Source organism: Hyaena hyaena, unplaced genomic scaffold (assembly GCF_003009895.1).
Source record: "Hyaena hyaena isolate Hyena2069 unplaced genomic scaffold, ASM300989v1 scaffold_42, whole genome shotgun sequence".
In the NCBI taxonomy this organism is placed as follows: Eukaryota; Metazoa; Chordata; class Mammalia; order Carnivora; family Hyaenidae; genus Hyaena; species Hyaena hyaena.
In genome coordinates this window covers 2,818,562-2,836,289 of record NW_024080674.1, presented here as the reverse complement: position 1 = coordinate 2,836,289, position 17,728 = coordinate 2,818,562, and the positions used below count along the sequence as shown (strand labels likewise).

The window sequence follows — 17,728 nt, the reverse complement described above, 5'->3', positions numbered from 1 at the left end:
AAAGGGCTTTTTCATCGTCTGTGGCTCAGCAATAAACCACCTGTGACAAGTTTTAATAATTTTCCCTTTGTACCTGGGAAATGTGTGCTTGGGAAAAATGCCAGGTCAGGCTAAGAGCCTTGAATTCTTGTCAGAAGTAGGATACACGGTAATCGTAAGCGCGTGCGTGAACCTGATATCCTTGGTGGCTCTCAAGATTGACAGCCAGGCTCAGGAAGGCCAGCCAGCTCGCCCTAATGCAGCCTTTCAAGGCCATGACTGCAGCCAGAGACCTAAGGTATTCTTAACTAGGAAGTTGATTCAACAATGCACTACCGGGGGCTGGACAGAGAGCAGACAGGACCCAGAGGGGTGGGGTAAACTGAGGCAGGAGCCACCCAGCTCGGCTAACCACTGCCCAGTAGAAACTGGGCCCACCATCTCCAGGTCTGATCTTTCCCAAAAAGAGCTTTTATATAACATTAAGTGATTTTTTTTTTTTAAATACTGCTACAGATTTTTTTTTTTTTAAACACAGCATGGAGCAAACAAAACAGCTGCCCCTGTTTTATTTAAGAACCTGTGGGCAAGATGGCGGAATAAAAGGCCACTCCCTGATCCAAGCTGCTTTGATCCCGTACTTGAAATTCAGGCTCCTATTACTTAATCTGATTAAAATTCAGATTTGAAAAGAAAGAATGATGTCATTTCCATAAAATCTTAGCCATTTAGAAATCACTCTTCCCTTAGCCCATTCTGGGCCAACACGAATAAGAAACAGGACAGAACCTTAGCATCTAGGGCCTGGAGCAGTTAATGCCAATGGGGGCTCATTCGATGGTTTTCTACAGCATCCCTAAAACACTACCAACACCCCCTCTTCTGCGCAACCAGTGCTCTATTTCAAGATTCGGACCCCCCACTGGTTAATAAATAACATTGAAGGAGGGGTTTTTCCTTAAATTCCTGACCTCTGTTCTCTGAACTGACCCTGGGGCAAGGACCCAGCAGTGTGCGATGGTAAAGCCCCGCCCATCTCCTAAATCTTTCTCGCTCTTTTGCACACGCATCTGAATGCAGTCATTGTCCAGCGGCCCGGGTCACAGGTAGAAGGCGGCATTTGAGGGAAGGGCACCCCTGAGAAATGAGTGTGGTCCTGGAAGGGAGAACCTCGGGTCCGCGCGGGGGCTGAGGATGGCAGGCCCCCAGCAGAGCCACACGCTTGTCTTTCTTTCCCCGGGTGGTTTTTATCCTCACTCTGCAACATGGTTACAAAGATGCAAAACAAGACACCTGGAGCCTTTTACACACACACTCGGGGGCGCGCAGAGACTAACCCGTCAGGCGTCTGTCATGACGGTCAAAATTGAAGACGGCCAGAAGCGGGAGACAAAATAATTTGCGGGGTATCTGAGCAGCAGGAGAGAGGGCAGCCATTAAAAATCCTACCACAGGGGGCGCCCGCGGGGCTCAGTCAGTTAAGCATCCGACTTTGGCTCAGGTCACGAACTCGCGGTTCGTGAGTTCGAGCCCCGCGTCGGGCTCTGTGCTGACAGCTCAGAGCCTGGAGCCTGCTTCGGATTCTGTGTCTCCCTCTGTCTCTCTCTGCCCCTCTCCCGCTCGTGTTCTGTCTCTCTCTCAAAAAAAACATTAAAAAATTAAATAAATAAATAAATAAATAAAAATCCTATCACAGACAGCTACTGGACAGGGATAAGACCATATATTACCAAGTGGACACATCAAGATAGAATGTGGAGTGACGCTAAACATTTAAGTTCTGGGTATGGAAGACAGAGAGAGGAAAAATACCAAAATGGTTTTTTTTCCCCTCTAAGTTTATATGATAAACTTACAAAATCTGCTATTCGATGAGCTGTCGCTTTACTGTACTTTTTTTTTTTAAGATTTTATTTTTAAGTAATCTCTGCACCCAAAGTGGCGCTTGAACCCACAACCTCGAGATCAAGAGTCACATGCTCCACGGGCTGAGCCAGCCAGGCGCCCCTTCACCGCACTCCTCTATCCCCCAGCACGGTGACCCGGGCCCAGGAATGCCCTCCTTGACGGACTCTGCCATGGTCGGGGAGGTCTGTGCGTGCAGCTCTGTTGATCTCTCGTGCTGTCTGTAAGAGGGCTGTTTCAAGGTCACTGGAGATCAGGGGAGAAACACACCCTTTTGGTTTGTCTTTCTAAGGACAGGAACCTGGAGAGATGGGTTGTGAAGACAGGACACTCCGAAGGAAGGCTTCTGGGGGCTGCCTGAAGGTTTCTTAGCACCCAGTGTGGAAGCTTCCCCAGATAAGAAAGAGGGAAGGGTCAAAACACACACTTGACTGAGACTGGGAGGCACACAGACCCTGAGCGCTAGCTCAGAACCGGCAAGAATAGCCGGATATTCTGGAGGCCCACCCAGCACCCGCCCCAAGCTCCCCACACAGGTGCATGGCACCCCCTCATGTTTCGTGAGCGACAGAGCACAGTTAAGCCCTCCTCCTGGGGGCAGAGAAGCAGTACTGAGGTCACAGAGCCACACGACGTGGGCTGCTGCTTTTCATCAGGCCACAGCAACGTGGCCCTGGAGACAGCCCTTGGCCAACCTACACCCCACCTGCTGAACGGGTACCATCGTATTAACCGTGGGTCGTAAGAGGTGCCCGGAGCGCAGGGCCTGGCGCTCCAAGCCAGTGTTCGGCAGATGGCCGCTTCTAACTGCCGTCAGCTCACAGATGATCTGCCCCTAACACCCCGCTGAGGGACCTTCTTGCACTGCTGGTGGGAACACGAACGGGTGCAGCCACTGTGGAAAACAGTACGAAGCTTCCTCAAAAAGTTAAAAAAAAAAATTGGGGCGTCTGGCTGGCTCAGTCGGTAGAGCATGCAGCTCTTGATCTTGGGGTCGTAAGTTTGAGCCCTACCTTGGGCAGAGAGATCACTTTTTTAAATAAAAAAAAAGACAATTAAATTAAAAGTTAAAAATAGAACTACTCAGGGCACCTGGGTGGCTCAGTCGGTTAAGTGTCAACTTTTGATTTTGGTTCCGATTATGATCTCGTGGTCCTGAGACTCAGCCCCGTGTCAGGTTCCATGATGGGCATGGAGGCTGCTTAAGATTCTCTCCCCCTCTGCCCCTCCCCCACTTGCACACATACACACTCTCTCTCTAAAAAGAAAATGGAACTGGCCTACAACCTGCAATTGCACTACTGGGTATTTACCAAAAAACTAAAACAACAAAGGAATACATGCACCCCTACGTTTATAGCAGCGCTACTGATAACAGCCAGACTATGGAAGCAGTGCTCACTGATAGATGAATGGATAAAGAAGTAATATGTGATATATATAACATATATATAATATACAACATTCCATTCTGTGTGTGTGTGTATGTGTGTGTGTGTGTGTGTGTGTGTGTGTGTGTGTAGAATGTGGAATATTATTCAGTCATAAAAAAGAATGAAATCTTGCCATTTGCAATCACAGGGATGTCATGAGAAAGTATAATGCTGGGCAAAGTAAGTCAGAGAAAGTGAGTATCATATGATTTCACTTACGTGTGGAATTTAAATAAACAAATAAGCAAGAGGGGAAAAAGAGAGAGAGAGAAACACGCCAAGAAACCGACTTTAACTACAGAGAACACACTGATGGTCACCGGAGAGGTGGACGGGGGCTGGGGATTAGAGGGTACGCAGGATGAGCCCCGGGTGAGGTCTGAAATCGCTGAAACGTTATATTGTACACCTGAAACTACTATTACGCTGTATAGTATATACATGCTATATATATATATATATATATATATATATATATATAAAATATATAATACCATGCTGGAATTAAAATAACACAAAATAAAACTTTAAAAAAACTTTACTGCCAAAATTAAATAGCAAATATTCCTATTTTATTGGAACTTTAAAAGCTTGATAAAGTTAAAACTGTATCTTAAAATAAAAAGCCATGGTTCCTGCTATTGTTTCATTTGACTAATTGATTCCTGCACTGACATATATTTTTATCTAACAAATAAATATTTTAAATTACCAGCTTAAAAAATTCAAATAAAATCGAGGCGCCAGGGTGGCTCAGTCGGTTGGGCATTTGACCCTTGGTTTCGGCTCAGGTCATGATCCCTCTGTGCTGAGCATGGAGCCCACTTGGGATGGTCTCTCTCCCTCTCTCTGCCATTCCCCTCCGAAAATATAAAAATAAGGGTGTTATGCTGAGCGAAATCAGGCAGAGAAGGACAGACACCATATGTCTGCACGTATCGGAGGATTAGGAGGAACTTAACAGAGGACGGTGGGGGAGAAGAAGGGGGGAAAAGTGGGGGAGAGGGAGGGAGGCAAACCATGAGAGACTCTTGAATGCTGAGAACAAACTGAGGGCAGCTGGGGTGGGGAGAGGGGGAGGGGGGAGATGGGCACGGAGGAGGGCACTTGTGGGGATGAGCACTGGGTGTTATATGGAAAACAACATGACAATAAGCTATTTAATAAATAAATAAATAAATAAATAAATAAATAAAAGCAAAAATAAAATCACCCCACTAAGCAGGTCAGAACGGGTCAACTAAACACAGCCAGCAAGTGCAACGGGAGAGTCAGGAGGCCAATGTGATGCCCTCACGTTCCATGAAAGTCAGCAGACAGGAGGGTCTTGAAATGCCATCGAGAGACGACCACACAGCAACCTGATATTTTAGTAAAACCCAGGCCTCTGCAGACGTCACACCTCAGTGATGATCCGAGTACTGACGTGCTTTCAAAACAAGAGTTACTGCAATCAAGGTACAAAACTGAACCTATAATTTCCAACTGTGCCTTTAAAAAATTTTTTTAAATGTGTTAACAATTAAAGGGTGAGAAAAATTTCTAACAGATGCAAAGGACGACCTCTGCAAGAATACTCAGATACTAGTAACAATGGGCATCTCAGGGGGGGCTCTGTGTAGAGGGGGCAAGATGAAGGAGACATGCTTCTCACCCTACGCCACGAGCGCGGGGCAGCCCTGCAGAGCATCCTATATTCGACCTAGAACTTGTAATTAATCACTCTGAAATTGGCGAGCTGTTCAAGGCGTGGCCAAGGCATCAAGAAACTTTCAATCATACACACATCACGCATCCCGACACGTACACGTACTCACAGGGCACCTGTGTGCGCACACACGCACCCCTACATACAAACACACAGACACACTCGCGCAGACAGAAATCTAACAGGAGCACGACCACCCAGGATTTGGTAAGGGACGTGACTTCACTCACTGGGGCCCCCTTCCTTCCCTGGACTACAGTCTGAATCTGTACTACAAAAAACACGCAACTATGTTTCTGCATAGAGAATAAACAGAACGTAAACAGTAATCTCTAGGCGGTGGATAAAATTAATGCTTATCAACTTCTCTTCAGAACCTACGTTTTTACTTTTTCTGTAATGAGGACGCTACTATTTGTGATTTTAAATGCCTAAAAAAAGTTTGTTGTTTTTTTTTTTAGTATGAAAGAATTCCTGGAAAAGACGAATGAATGAGTCATACGGTTGATTCTACCTGCTCTTAGGAGAGCGCTTCCTTGACCATTCACGTCAAGAAACAAATGCGTTAAAAAACCGCATCACGACCATGACCCACCCCTCTCCCAGAGCCCCCCACCTGCAAGGCGGCCAAACATCCAGAAAGTGATGGAATGCGGAGCACTGGGCCAAGCACTCGGGAGCACCTCTCTGTGGCCAGATTATATCTATTCCATTTCCCCTGGGAGTTACTATAGGCGGCAGGCGGGGCCCGGGGCCCCTCCGGCTATAATCAACAGCTGAATAAAGACACTTCAAGGCTTCCAACGCAGAATGTGCACAGGAAACAAATTTAGGAAATCCTGCTTTCTGTTACAGGAAATGAATCCTACCCCAACTGGTAGAAATTATTCTGGCAGCTCCAGAGTAAAATGAGTCCTGGACTCTTTGTGGATTCTAGGCACGTGACCTTGCCTGGACAAGCACTGTTTTACTGATATAGAATTTCAAAGGTAGGATTCTGGACCCGGCCAAGCCTCCGAGGAATCCTGCAGGGGCTCAGGAACAGGACAGCTTTCTGAAGGGTTTTGCTGGAACTAGATGTAGCCTCCTTTCTGTCACATGGTGATTCGGTAGACACAGATTCGTATTTTGCAGTATACATCTTTCGAAATATTAGGAAGGCAGGTCAGTAAAATATTAATAGCGGTTTCACCTTTAGTTAGTAGGATTACGGTTTGCTTCTTATTTTTTTACCTGTATTTTCACATAAACATGAAAAAACTGTATGATAAAAAATAAAGCTGGGGGGCGGGGTACCAAAAAGGTAACACTGACCTCTGTGAAGACACCGAATACCAAAAGAAAATTTTTTTTTTTTTTTTTTTTAGAATCACTACTCGGAATCTTAGAAAAATGAGATAAATCTGAATCTAATTGCAATTCCTGAACGGGAGCTGAGAAGCACAAAGCATTCCGAGAAAGAGTAACCCTCATGGAAAAACTCTGCCTGGGCCTAAACCAAATATATCAAAGGTTCAGTGGGAAGCAAGGGCGTGAGACGGGCATTGAAGGCCAAACAATAGCCAATATAGGCGCTCACAGGTAGCGGTCCTAATCAGATCGTCGGCTTCTGAAACTTGGTCAAATGCCCATCCCATTAAACGCCCCATGAGCTACTCATTCCCGGCCCACAACTACCCAGAATCTGGCCCTCTCAGACACCTTCTCTCAAGGGTTCTGTCTCCCAGCTCCAAATGGAAAAGCAAGATCAAATAGACTAAATTCAATGGAGAAATGATGACAGATATGAAGCTTTTGGTTATTACAGCACAAGTCAGAATAAATGGGTCGGATCATCCGTATCTGTTCCCCCTCCCTCCACTTCTCTCGCTCTGCACGCAAGGCCCACTTCAGAATCGGGCCAAGGGTTACAACATTTTCCACCCAAAAAATCTGGTTCAAATGTCAGTAGTCACGGATGAACTCGGTGCATAGTTGTGCTGTCCCCCAAACACCAAGCAGACGACAAGGGGTCAGTTCCCAGGAGACACAATCCATGGGCCCCCAAGAAAGACAGATGACAAGGGGTCCTCTCCCAGGGGCCACAATCCAGGGGCCCCCAAGAAGGAGAAGGAAGCTACTGGACAGGGAAAGCCACATCCAAAAGTCCTCTCATTTTTGAACTCTGGAACAGGTTCTCACTGTGGTGACTGCACACCCGCCATCAAGCCCCGGGCTCACTGATGTTCTCCAGTTTGTCCAGACCTTCAGAACACTTCATTTACCAGAGAGGGCCCCTCCCTCCTTCTTAAAATGATCCACAAAAAATAAGTGGAAGCCCTTGTAACACTGGTTTAAAATGATTCTGGGGGCGCCCAGGTGGCTCAGTCGATTAAGCGTCTGACTTCGGCTCAGGTCATGATCTCACAGTTCGTGGGTTCGAGCCCCGCATTGGGCTCTGTGCTAACAGCTCAGAGCCTGGAGCCTGTTTCAGATTCTATGTCTCCCTCTCTCTCTGACCCTCCCCTGCTCATGCTGTCTCTCTCTCTCTCAGAAATAAATAAAACATTTAAAAAAAGAAATAAAATATTTAAAAAGAAAAGAAAAGATATTGGAAGATCACACATCAAAAAGTTCTTAGTGGCTTCTAGAAGATAACTTAGTACAATGACTACGAGTTTGGGTTCTGACAACAGGCCCCCCAGTTGAAACCCCGGCCCCGTCACTCAGGGGCTGCTGCTACCCAACCAGTTAGCAAGGAGGGAGCCGCAACCCAGCACGCGCCTCCTTGTAACAGACACTGAGGACAGCGCCATCGGCGCAGACGTGGAGTTAGGTCAGACTCTAACTAAGGAGCGTTCCACAAGAGAGTGGCCTGTATTCTTCAAAAGTGTCAAGGCGTGAAAGTCAAGGAAAGCCAAGTCCCAGACTTAAGGAGATAAGAGGTGTGACGACTGAATGCAGTGTGTGTTCCTGGAATGGATTCTCATGGGTGTGTGTGGGGGGGTGGGTGTGTGGGTGTGTGGGTGTGTGCGCGCGCGTGCAGAAGTAAGAAGCTGTCAGTGGGACAACCAATGACGTTTGAGTAACATCTGCAGGACAGAGAACTGTACTGTCTCAATGTCAATTTCCTGAATCTGATGAAGGTCTTTTTTTCTTAGGAAAAAAATTTAAGACTCTTAGAAGCAAAAAAGGATTGAGGGCATGTGGGTGGCTCCACACTGACAATGTGGAACCAGCTTGGGAGTCTGTCTCTCTCTCTCTCTCTGTCTCCCCTCCCCTGCTCGCTTGCTCTCTCTCTCTCTCAAAATAAACAAACTTAAAAAACTTTTTCAAAAAAAAGCAAAAAAGGACCAAGTCTGCAGCTGACTCTTCAAAGGTGAGACAGAATGATAAAGCCCAAGTAGAAAAAGGTGACCGTTGGTAAAATCTGAGTGAAGTTTTGGTAAAAGGGGAATTCTTTGTACTAATTCTACAACTTTTTTTGTAAGTCTGAAATTATTTCCAGAACAAAAAGTTAAAGAAAAAAATCTAGGTGACTTCAGGCTAAATGTTTTACCTCTCTGTCCTGGATTTTTCTCTTCTGAAAATGGGAAGAATAAAAGTTCCTCTTAGTTGCTAGAAAGATTAAGTGAGATAATACACGGAGAGCACTTCAAATGTGATCTGATGGGTATCAGGTGCTCAAGGAAAGTTACCTACTGTCACCTTTCAAGACCGAGATTGCAAATGACCCAGTGTCTTCTGATAGTTGTCTGAAGGGTCCAAATTCTCTATATTGAAAGGTAACGGCTTTCATCATCAGAATACAAGTTTTCTGGAAGGGAAGAGGGGAGAAGGAAAAAAGACCAGAATGTTCCTAGACTGGTGAAACATCCCTGTGTTTGAATCCTACTCAAGTCAGGAAGACGAAGAATATGTTATTTTCATTCTGGCCGAGTGCTCCCGTCCACATACGCAGAGAGTGCTCCTGTAGTGTGGGACCCCGGGAGGGAAAGCACCTAGAGGCTTGTTACAGGAAACAATAAAGGTCAACCATGCTCGGAGACCCTCTGCTCTGGAACATGGAGTCACGTGATTCCCTCTCGTTCTAGCAAAAGAAAGTGCTTACATATAAACAACAACGTGGCTTAGTGAACTTCATCAGAATCAAACACTAGTGTCTCAAAGGACACCGTCGTGAAAGTAAACAGATGGCCTTCGTAAGAGGAGAAAATGCTTGCAAATCACATATCCTGTGAGAGGCTTTGATCTAGAATATGTATTTAAAAAAGCTCAACTGAACATCAAAAAGACACGTAATTCAAAGGGGACAAAGGATGGGGCGCCTGGGTGGCTTAGTCGGTCAAGCGTCCGACTTTTGCTTAGGTCATGATCTCGCGGTTCGTGGGTTCGAGCCCCGCGTCGGGCTCTGTGCTGACTGCCAGCTCAGAGCCTGGAGCCTGTTTCAGTCTGTGACTCCCTCTCTCTCTGATCCTCCTCTGCTCACGCTGTCTCTCTCTCTCTCCTAGAAATAAAATAAAACATTAAAAAAAAATTAAAAACAACAAAGGGGTCAAAGGACTCTGGAGAGGAGAAGATACACAAACAGCCGATAAGCACATGAGAAAGTGCTCGGCATTACTGACCATTGAGGAAACGCAAGTGAAAACCACAGGGAGACTTCCCTTCACGCTCCCTAGGGTGGCCAGAGTCAAAAGGCCTGACAAGAACACCTGTTGGCAAAGAAGGAGAGAAACCGGAAGCCTTCCATGTGGCCGGTGGGGATGCAAAATGATGCAGCCACTGGCAAGAGTGGTGTGGCAGTTTCGAGAAGGTCAGACATGGAGTTTTGACCAGACAGCCCAGCAATTCCGCTCCTAAAGATACTCCAAGAGAAAGGAAGGTGCACATCCACCCAAAAACTCGTGAAACTAAGGTTCACAGCAGAGGTAGCCATGATAGCAAAAAAAGAAAAGAAAAAAGAAGCAATCCGAATGCCCATCAACAGATAAATGCATTCATGTGATGCAGTATTAGCCACACCATGGAATATTACTCACACATACGAAGGCACGAAGGACTGATACCGTCCACTGCGTGGATGGGTCCTGAGAACAAGCGCTAAGTGAGGGAAGCCAGACACACATGCCACATACTGTACGTGTCCCTTTGTATGAAATGTCCAGACTCGGCAAATCCAGAGGGATCGGGCTGGGGGAAGGGCCGGAGCCCACGAGGATATGGGATGCCGTGCCTCCTTTCAGGGAGATAAAAATATTCTCACACTGACCATGGTAATGGATGCCTCAGTCCGTGAATATACTAAAACACTGAACTCTATATGTTCAGTGGGTAATTGCGTGGCGTATGGATTGTATCTTAACAAAGCTGATATTTTTATTTTTTTTAATGTTTTATTTATTTTCGAGAGAGAGAAACAGTCAGACAGAACCAGAGCAGAGCGGGGGAGGGGAAGAAAGAGAGAGAGAGACAGAATCCGAAGCAGGCTTCAGGCTCTGCTGGCAGCCCAGAGCCTGATGTGGGGCTTGAACCCAAGAACCACGGGATCATGACCTGAGTTGAAGTCAGATGCTTAACTGACTGAGCCACCCAGGCGCCCCAAAGCTGATATTTTTAAAAAAGGGAAGATGTGGTTTAAACGGGACCCTACATGCTGGCCATCACACGTAGAATCACAATCATGATCTCTGCTGTTTGCTTCTTTGGGGTAGATCTTCTTTTGTTCTTTCTTTCTTTCTTTTTTGTTTTGTTTTCCTAATGAAGTACTTTGGGTATCTTCATTGATTTAAAACCTTTTTTTTTTAATGTCAATTCATTTTTGACAGAGACAGAGACAGAGGGTGGGAGGGGCAGAGAGAGAGGGAGACACAGAATCTGAAACAGGCTCCAGGCTCCGAGCTGTCAGCACAGAGCCCGACGCGGGGCTCGAACCCACGGACTGTGAGATCATGACCTGAGCCGAAGTCGGACGCCTACCTGATGGAGCCCCTGGACGCCCCCTATTTGGGATGTATCTTAAGTCCAAGAGACCTTCTTCTTCTAGAGGGAGGGGAGTTCTGCAGGCACGTGAAAACGTGGCTCCCGGGCAGCGCTGGGTCGCCCGGCCTGTGCCCGTGGACAGGCGGCTCCCTCGGGGAACCCCACCCTCAGCATGTGGGAAACAGGCGCCCGGCACGGCTCGGCACCGCCCGCCTCTGCCGGCAGCTCACCTCGTCCGGGCTGGACGCCTGGTACACGCGGCAGGAGTCCTCGTAGTGCTTCTCAGCCTCGGCCTGGTCGGTCACGCCGTTGGACTCGTACACGGGGGTCACGTTGTGGCACAGGGCGATAGCCTTCACGGCCTCGTGCACGCGGCTGCTCATGGTCCGCCGCACCTTGGTGGTGAGCGTGGGGCCCTTCTGAGCAGGCGGGTCCTGGGCTTGCTGCGGGAGAGAGAAAAGAACGAAGAGGACGACTGGAGACACGGAAGGGTCTAGAACGTGCGGAGGAACAGCCATGCGGACACACTGCTTTTCTTCCCGTGGCTTCGACACGCAGCGCTCAGATACAGCTGCAGTGACACCGCAACAAACGGCAAGTACGTTTCAGGAACCTAATCAATGACAGCTGGCAAACAAACAAACAAACAAAAAGGCAGCAAAACAGAGGAAACACGTACAATTCAGTGAACGTGGGTGTTTCTACCTGTGAACACGGGAGTCTGTTCTTTCAGTGTGTCAGGGGCCTCTGACAGAATGAAGCGCCCACCTCACCACAGGCGAGGCTGGTGAGGCCAAGGCTGCTCGCTGGGCACTGCTGACACTGGAGAGGACACTTCTCTATTGCGGGGGCCTGTCCTGCACTCAGGGTTCGACAGACCTCAGGTGCCCTCCGTGGTCCAGCGCCCACCCGGCCAGCCCCCGCCCACTTCTGCAACCACGTTCCTCCTCCTCCCCTCTGCTCCAGCCACGCTGGCCTTTCTGTTCTTTAAACACTGCCACGCTCCTTCCTGCCTCAGGGCCTTTGCACCTGCTTTGCCCTCCGCCTGGAATATCATTTCCCAGATCTCAGCAGGGCTGGCTTGCTCCATCTCATCACTGAAGGTCTCCAAGATCTCACTACATCCTCAAAGAGGCCCTCCGCCAGGGCCCCGGCTTATCTTCCTGCCGAAGTCACACTTCCAACTGCAATGCGGGATGCCGTGTTCCGTCTAAAACCGACTTGTTTACCTGATGACGCTCCTGTCAAACCATGAGCAGAGAACCTGTCCAGGTGTGTGTGATTCATCTAGGGCCCAGGGCAGTGCCCGGCGTGCACAGGCATTTGGAGGAGCGAATTAACAGCTTGGCACTGCTAAAGGCGATGGTGGCCCATCTTCCCCGGACGTGATTTTTTTTTTTCTACTTCCAAGAAGAAATAAGTAGCAAACTGGCCAACATCGGTTCTGGGTTTTAAATCACAGTTTTGGACAAAAGGAGCCCCTGTGATGATAGTCCTCCACGGCTGAGCCCCGGAAGTCAGAGATGTTTTGGAGTCACTGGAGTCCATGGTCCATTGGAAACATATTTTATCCGCAGAAGAGGAGCGATCCGATCCTTTAGACCGAATCCCGTCTTATGCCCGTAACACGTGGTTGCCCAAAATAGAGACCAGATGAGAAGAAAACGCCTTTCATTTAATTTTTTAATACTATTTTTAGCAGTGGCATTAGACTCCTCAGGTAATTAGACAATTACGAAATTATTCTGGTCATGCGGGCGCGCACAGAGCCCCGGCTTCCTGCTCTGTTAACCTTCGGTGTCAAGAGGACAGGAGTTTCACTTCCAGGCCAAAGGGCACCGCATGGTTACGATAATTAGAGGAATGAATCAGAACTCCAGTTTAAATGAATCATTATTTGCCAAGTGCTTTTAATTAGAAAGAATTTAACTCTTAAAATTATAACAAGGACTGGGGGTTTACAGAAAGGTTCTCTCCGCTGGAAAGACTAAATCCAGAATGCTCTCTCCAAGCTCTGTAATTTATGTTCTAGCCACAGATGTGCATCTTCTTTTGCCCACATTCCTCAGCACCTGGACCGGATTATTATGTAACATCGGGGGTGATGTTACCAAGACCTCTGACAAAGTCCTTGCTTTGGCGGCAAGGGTTGGTGGCAGCGGGTTTGAAGGGCGTCCCTCACAAACGTTTGGGTGTTATAAGCAATCGGATTTCACGTCTACAGGGGTCAAATCCTTCCCGCAGTGTTTCAAACGTGAGAGGGGGCAGAGCTTTGGGGTTTTGTACTCTGGGGGAAACCTGGCGACAGCAGGCAGAGGGAGAAACACGGCAGCTCGGAGGTTTGCAGAGACCTCACTTCCAGACCGGGGAACCCTCTGACGACAGAGCAGAAGGCGAGGCTGATTAGCCCCAACCGGCATCACAGGCAATGGGCGTGATGTCCCCATGTCCGTTTCCTTCTCTCTCAAATCAACAGTGATCCCCCTTCCCAGCCAAGATGTCTCAGGGGAGGAACGAAAACTGTTGATTCTGAACCTGCCCTCTAATTAATTCCCGAAGAGAAGGCTCATGCGCACAGCGAACGGCAATCCACACGCATCAGGAAGGTGCCGCTGATTACCCGGCTCCGCTAGCGTCCGCATTAGGGCCCGGGGTTCAAACACCCTCACAGTTGCCCATATGGAAGAGTTTCACGTCGCACGGTGTTTATCTCCGGCCTCCTCCACGCAGGCCCTTTAACCTACACACATTTCTCCTTCCTCAACAAATACCAGGGGAAAATAAAAACAGATGTGGTCTCCTACCCACAGAGGCAGGTTACCGCTCCTTTTGCCCCGGGGACAAACCACCGGTCCTCTCGTGGAAGGGGCACAAAAGAGCTCCGCACGAGGTCAGGAGCTGGAGGAGAAAGAATCAGGACCTCCACGTCCAAAGCCCCCGACCCCGGCCCTCGGGTGGGAAGCTCACACCACATGACGCTTCGAGGTCATTCTACGCATCGCGACCAGTGCATGAGATGCGGAGGTGGAAATGAACAATAGGGCTCCCTTTCTCATTACGATCCAGGGCAGGGACGCCTCCCAGTGAGGACTCCAGTCTGGGTACTGGAGGGCAGATGAGTGCAAAAACTCAAGCTGAGTCACCAAGAGTATCCATTTTCTTCCTGAAATGCAATGATGTCACTACTTAAGAGCATTTGTGACACTCACGGCTGTTACGAATGGGCTGCGGCTGGTAAAAATACATGACATCAAAGAGGAAGGACTCCAGTTTGGACAGCCCCACTTCACTCCCCAAATAAAGCTCAAAGCTGCGAGCTCATTAACCTCAGGGGCCACCCCACGGAGGCAGGCTCGGGGCCACCACTGCCAAACGAATCGACGGAGGCAGAGGATGACTGAGCGACAGAGGAACTGCAGCGTTCACTGCCCCGCAGACGTCTTCCAGCAGGACACGGGCAGCACCTTTCGACTTGTTGAAACTGAACCCCACGTAACCCCGGGATTCTCCACTCAGGCCCTTCTGCCCCGCCCCCACCACGGGGCAGTGTCCGGAGGTATTTCTGGTTGTCACAGCTGGGGGAGGGGGCGCTACAGACATCTGGATGCGAGAGGGCGAGGCAGCTGCTAAGTGCCCTCCAATGCACAGCATGGCTCACACGACAGAGAATGATGGGGCCCCAAGCGTCACTATGCCCCGGGGCTGAGAACTGGGATATAAAGCCAGGGCCTGCATGGGGGGGGGGGGGGGGGACCCAGCTGTGCTAATCCAGAGCCCGATCCCACCGATTCCAAATTTCAGAACTGTGTCCATCATGGACTTCTGCCTGAATTTTTTAGATACTGCATGACCATAGGATTTGTCTTGACTGCTGTGCTTGGGGCTGCTGTGGGGTTTTTCTGGCATTTCAGGCACATACCTCAATCTCCTTACCCTAGTCCCGGCTCCGTTAGAAAACCATTAAAAAGTATTATAATCACTGACATGAGTGAAAAAAAGTTAAGTTGGGGTGTGTGTGTGTGTGTGTGTGTGTGTGTGTGTGTGTGTGTGTGTGTGTAGAGAAAAGTAAGTTTGATAGTGATATTCTAACAGTGGTTCTTAACTGGAAATGCTTCCCAGAATAACCAATGAAGATTTTAAGAAATATATATGTTTGGGCCTTCTATACGTAAAGAATGAAGGAAGGCTCAGGCATAGATATAGACAGATAGATACAGATACAGAGAGTTTATAAACTTCACACACAATTCTGATGCTCCACTCTAGTTAAAAAGACTCAGGAAAATACGATGCCTTCTTCTTGAGAAGGAAAAAGAAACAGACAGAGAAACAAAACACGCTTCCCTCCAGGCACACAAAGGCAGAGAAACAGTTTGGCAGTTTATACACCCAGGTGTTAACATGGATTATCTCTGAGTAAAGTAAATCTACCTTTTTTCTTTGCACCTATCTACATTCCGTATTTCTTCTGCAGCAAAGAAATGTATCCTGGAGGTGCCTGGGGGGGCTCAGTCGGTTGAGTGTCCAACTTCGGCTCAGGTCATGATCTCACAGCTCATGAGTTCGAGTTCCGCCTCGGGCTCTGTGCTGACAGCTCGGAGCCTGGAGCCTGCTTCAGATTCTGTGCCTCCCTCTCTCTCTGCCCCTCCCCACCCCCCAAAAAGATTTTCATCTTTCATTTAAAGATGAAAATGAACGGTGAACTTTCCTCCAGTAACTCCATGGTTCATCCTACAAACGCTGCTTTGAAGTCCACAGATTTAGGCCCTGATGTTCTGAGAAATAACGGGAAACTTCAGGTTCATGGTAGCTGTTCCCAAACCCTGCTGTTATTTGGAAAGCTCACCTGTCAAAGCCGTATGTTTATTTTTTTTTAATTTTTTAAAATGTTTTATTTATTTCTGAGATAGAGAGAGAGAGACAGAGCGTGAGCAGGGGAGGGTCAGAGAGAGAGGGAGACACAGAATCTGAAACAGGCTCTGGGCTCGGAGCTGTCAGCACAGAGCCCGATGCAGGGCTCGAACTCATGAACTGTGAGATCATGACCTGAGCCGAAGTCGGACGCTTAACCGCTTGACCCCCCCAGGTGCCCCCAAAACCATATGTTTAGAGATTCTGACTATCCCAAGTGACCTGGCCCAGGCATTCCAAGTAGTGTAATTTCTGAAACACTGGCATAAAAATCCCATTATTAAACTCTAAATTCAAATGAATGACTATAATGGGCTCAGGAGAATGTTTTTAGAGTGGTGGCTATATTCTTTTTTTTTTTTTTTTTATGTTCATTTAGTTGAGAGAGAGAGAGTGCAGGGGAGGGGGTAGAGAGAGAAAGAGAGAGAGAGAGAATCCCAAGCAGGCCCTGCACTGTCAGCACAGAGTCCGATGTGGGGCTCAATCTCACAAACTGTGAGATCATGACCTGAGCTGAAATCCAGAACTAGACGTGGAACTGACTGAGTCACCCAGGCACCCCAGAGTGGTGGGTATATTCTAAAACTGGGTTGGAATAAAGGCAAGAGAATCAAGAGCAAAAATGAACTATTGGGACCTCATCAAGATAAAAACTTCTGCACAGCAAAGGAAACAATCAATAAAACTAATAGGCAACCAACGGAATGGGAAAAGATAGTTGCAAATGACATATCAGATAAAGGGCTAGTATCCAAAATCTATAAGGAACTCACCAAACTCCACACCTGAAAAACAAATAATCCAGTGAAGAAATAGGCAGAAGATCTGTTCCTTCTCCAAAGAGGACATCCAGATGGCCAACAGACACATGAATCGATGCTCAGCATCCCTCCTCATCAGGGAAATACAGATCAAAACCACACTGAGATACCACCTCATGCCAGTCACAGTGGCTACCATAAACTAATCAGGGGCACCTGGGTGGCTCAGTCAACTAAGCGTCCAACTTCAGCTCAGGTCATGATCTCACGGTTCATGGGTTCGAGCCCCGCGTCGGTCTCTGTGCTGACAGCTCGGAGCCTGGAGCCTGTTTCAGATTCTGTGTCTCCGTCTCTCTCTGACCCTCCCCTGCTCACGCTGTCTCTCTCTCTCTCTCACAAATAAATAAAAGCATTTAAAAAATTTTTTTAAATAAATAAAATAAATAAAATGAACAAATCAGTAGACTACAGATGCTGGCGAGGATGTGGAGAAACGGGCAGCCTCCTACACTGTTAGTGGGAATATAAACTGGTGCAGCCCCTCTGGAAAACAGTGTGGAGGTTCCTCAGGAAACTAACAATAGAACTCCCCTAGGACCCAGCAATAGCACTGCTAGGAATTTACCCGAGGGATACAGGAGTGCTGATGCATAGGGGCACATGGACCCCAGTGTTCATAGCAGCACTCTCAACAATAGCCCAAACATGGAAAGAGCCTAAGTGTCCATCAATGGACAAATGGATCAAGATGTGGTTTATCTATACCATGGAATACTACATGGCAATGAGAAAGGATGAAATCTGGCCACGTGTAGCAACATGGATGGACCTTGAGGGTGTTATGCTGAGTGAAATAAGTCAGGCAGAGAAGGACAGATACCATATGTTTGCACATATAGGAGGATTAGGAGGAACTTGTCGGAGGACCATGGGGGAGAAGAAGGGGAAAAATAGTGGGAGAGAGAGAGGGAGGCAAACCATGAGAGACTCTTGAATGCTGAGAACAAAGTGAGGACTGATGGGGGTGGGGGGGAGGGGAAGGGGGAGATGGGCATGGAGGAGGGCACTTG

At 48.0% G+C, this 17,728-nt stretch overlaps 1 protein-coding gene across 3 annotated transcripts in view; it reads right to left on the bottom strand.

Annotated features, from left to right (window-relative positions):
- The window catches only part of ATP9A (ATPase phospholipid transporting 9A (putative)), a 124,346-nt gene that overhangs the window by 33,326 nt on the left and 73,292 nt on the right, over positions 1–17,728 (bottom strand). For all 3 annotated transcript variants that reach the window (XM_039229968.1, XM_039229970.1, XM_039229969.1), the window contains exon 14: positions 11,217–11,429. In XM_039229968.1, the coding sequence (XP_039085899.1) occupies positions 11,217–11,429 (213 nt within the window). The remainder of the gene's footprint in view (positions 1–11,216; positions 11,430–17,728) is intronic.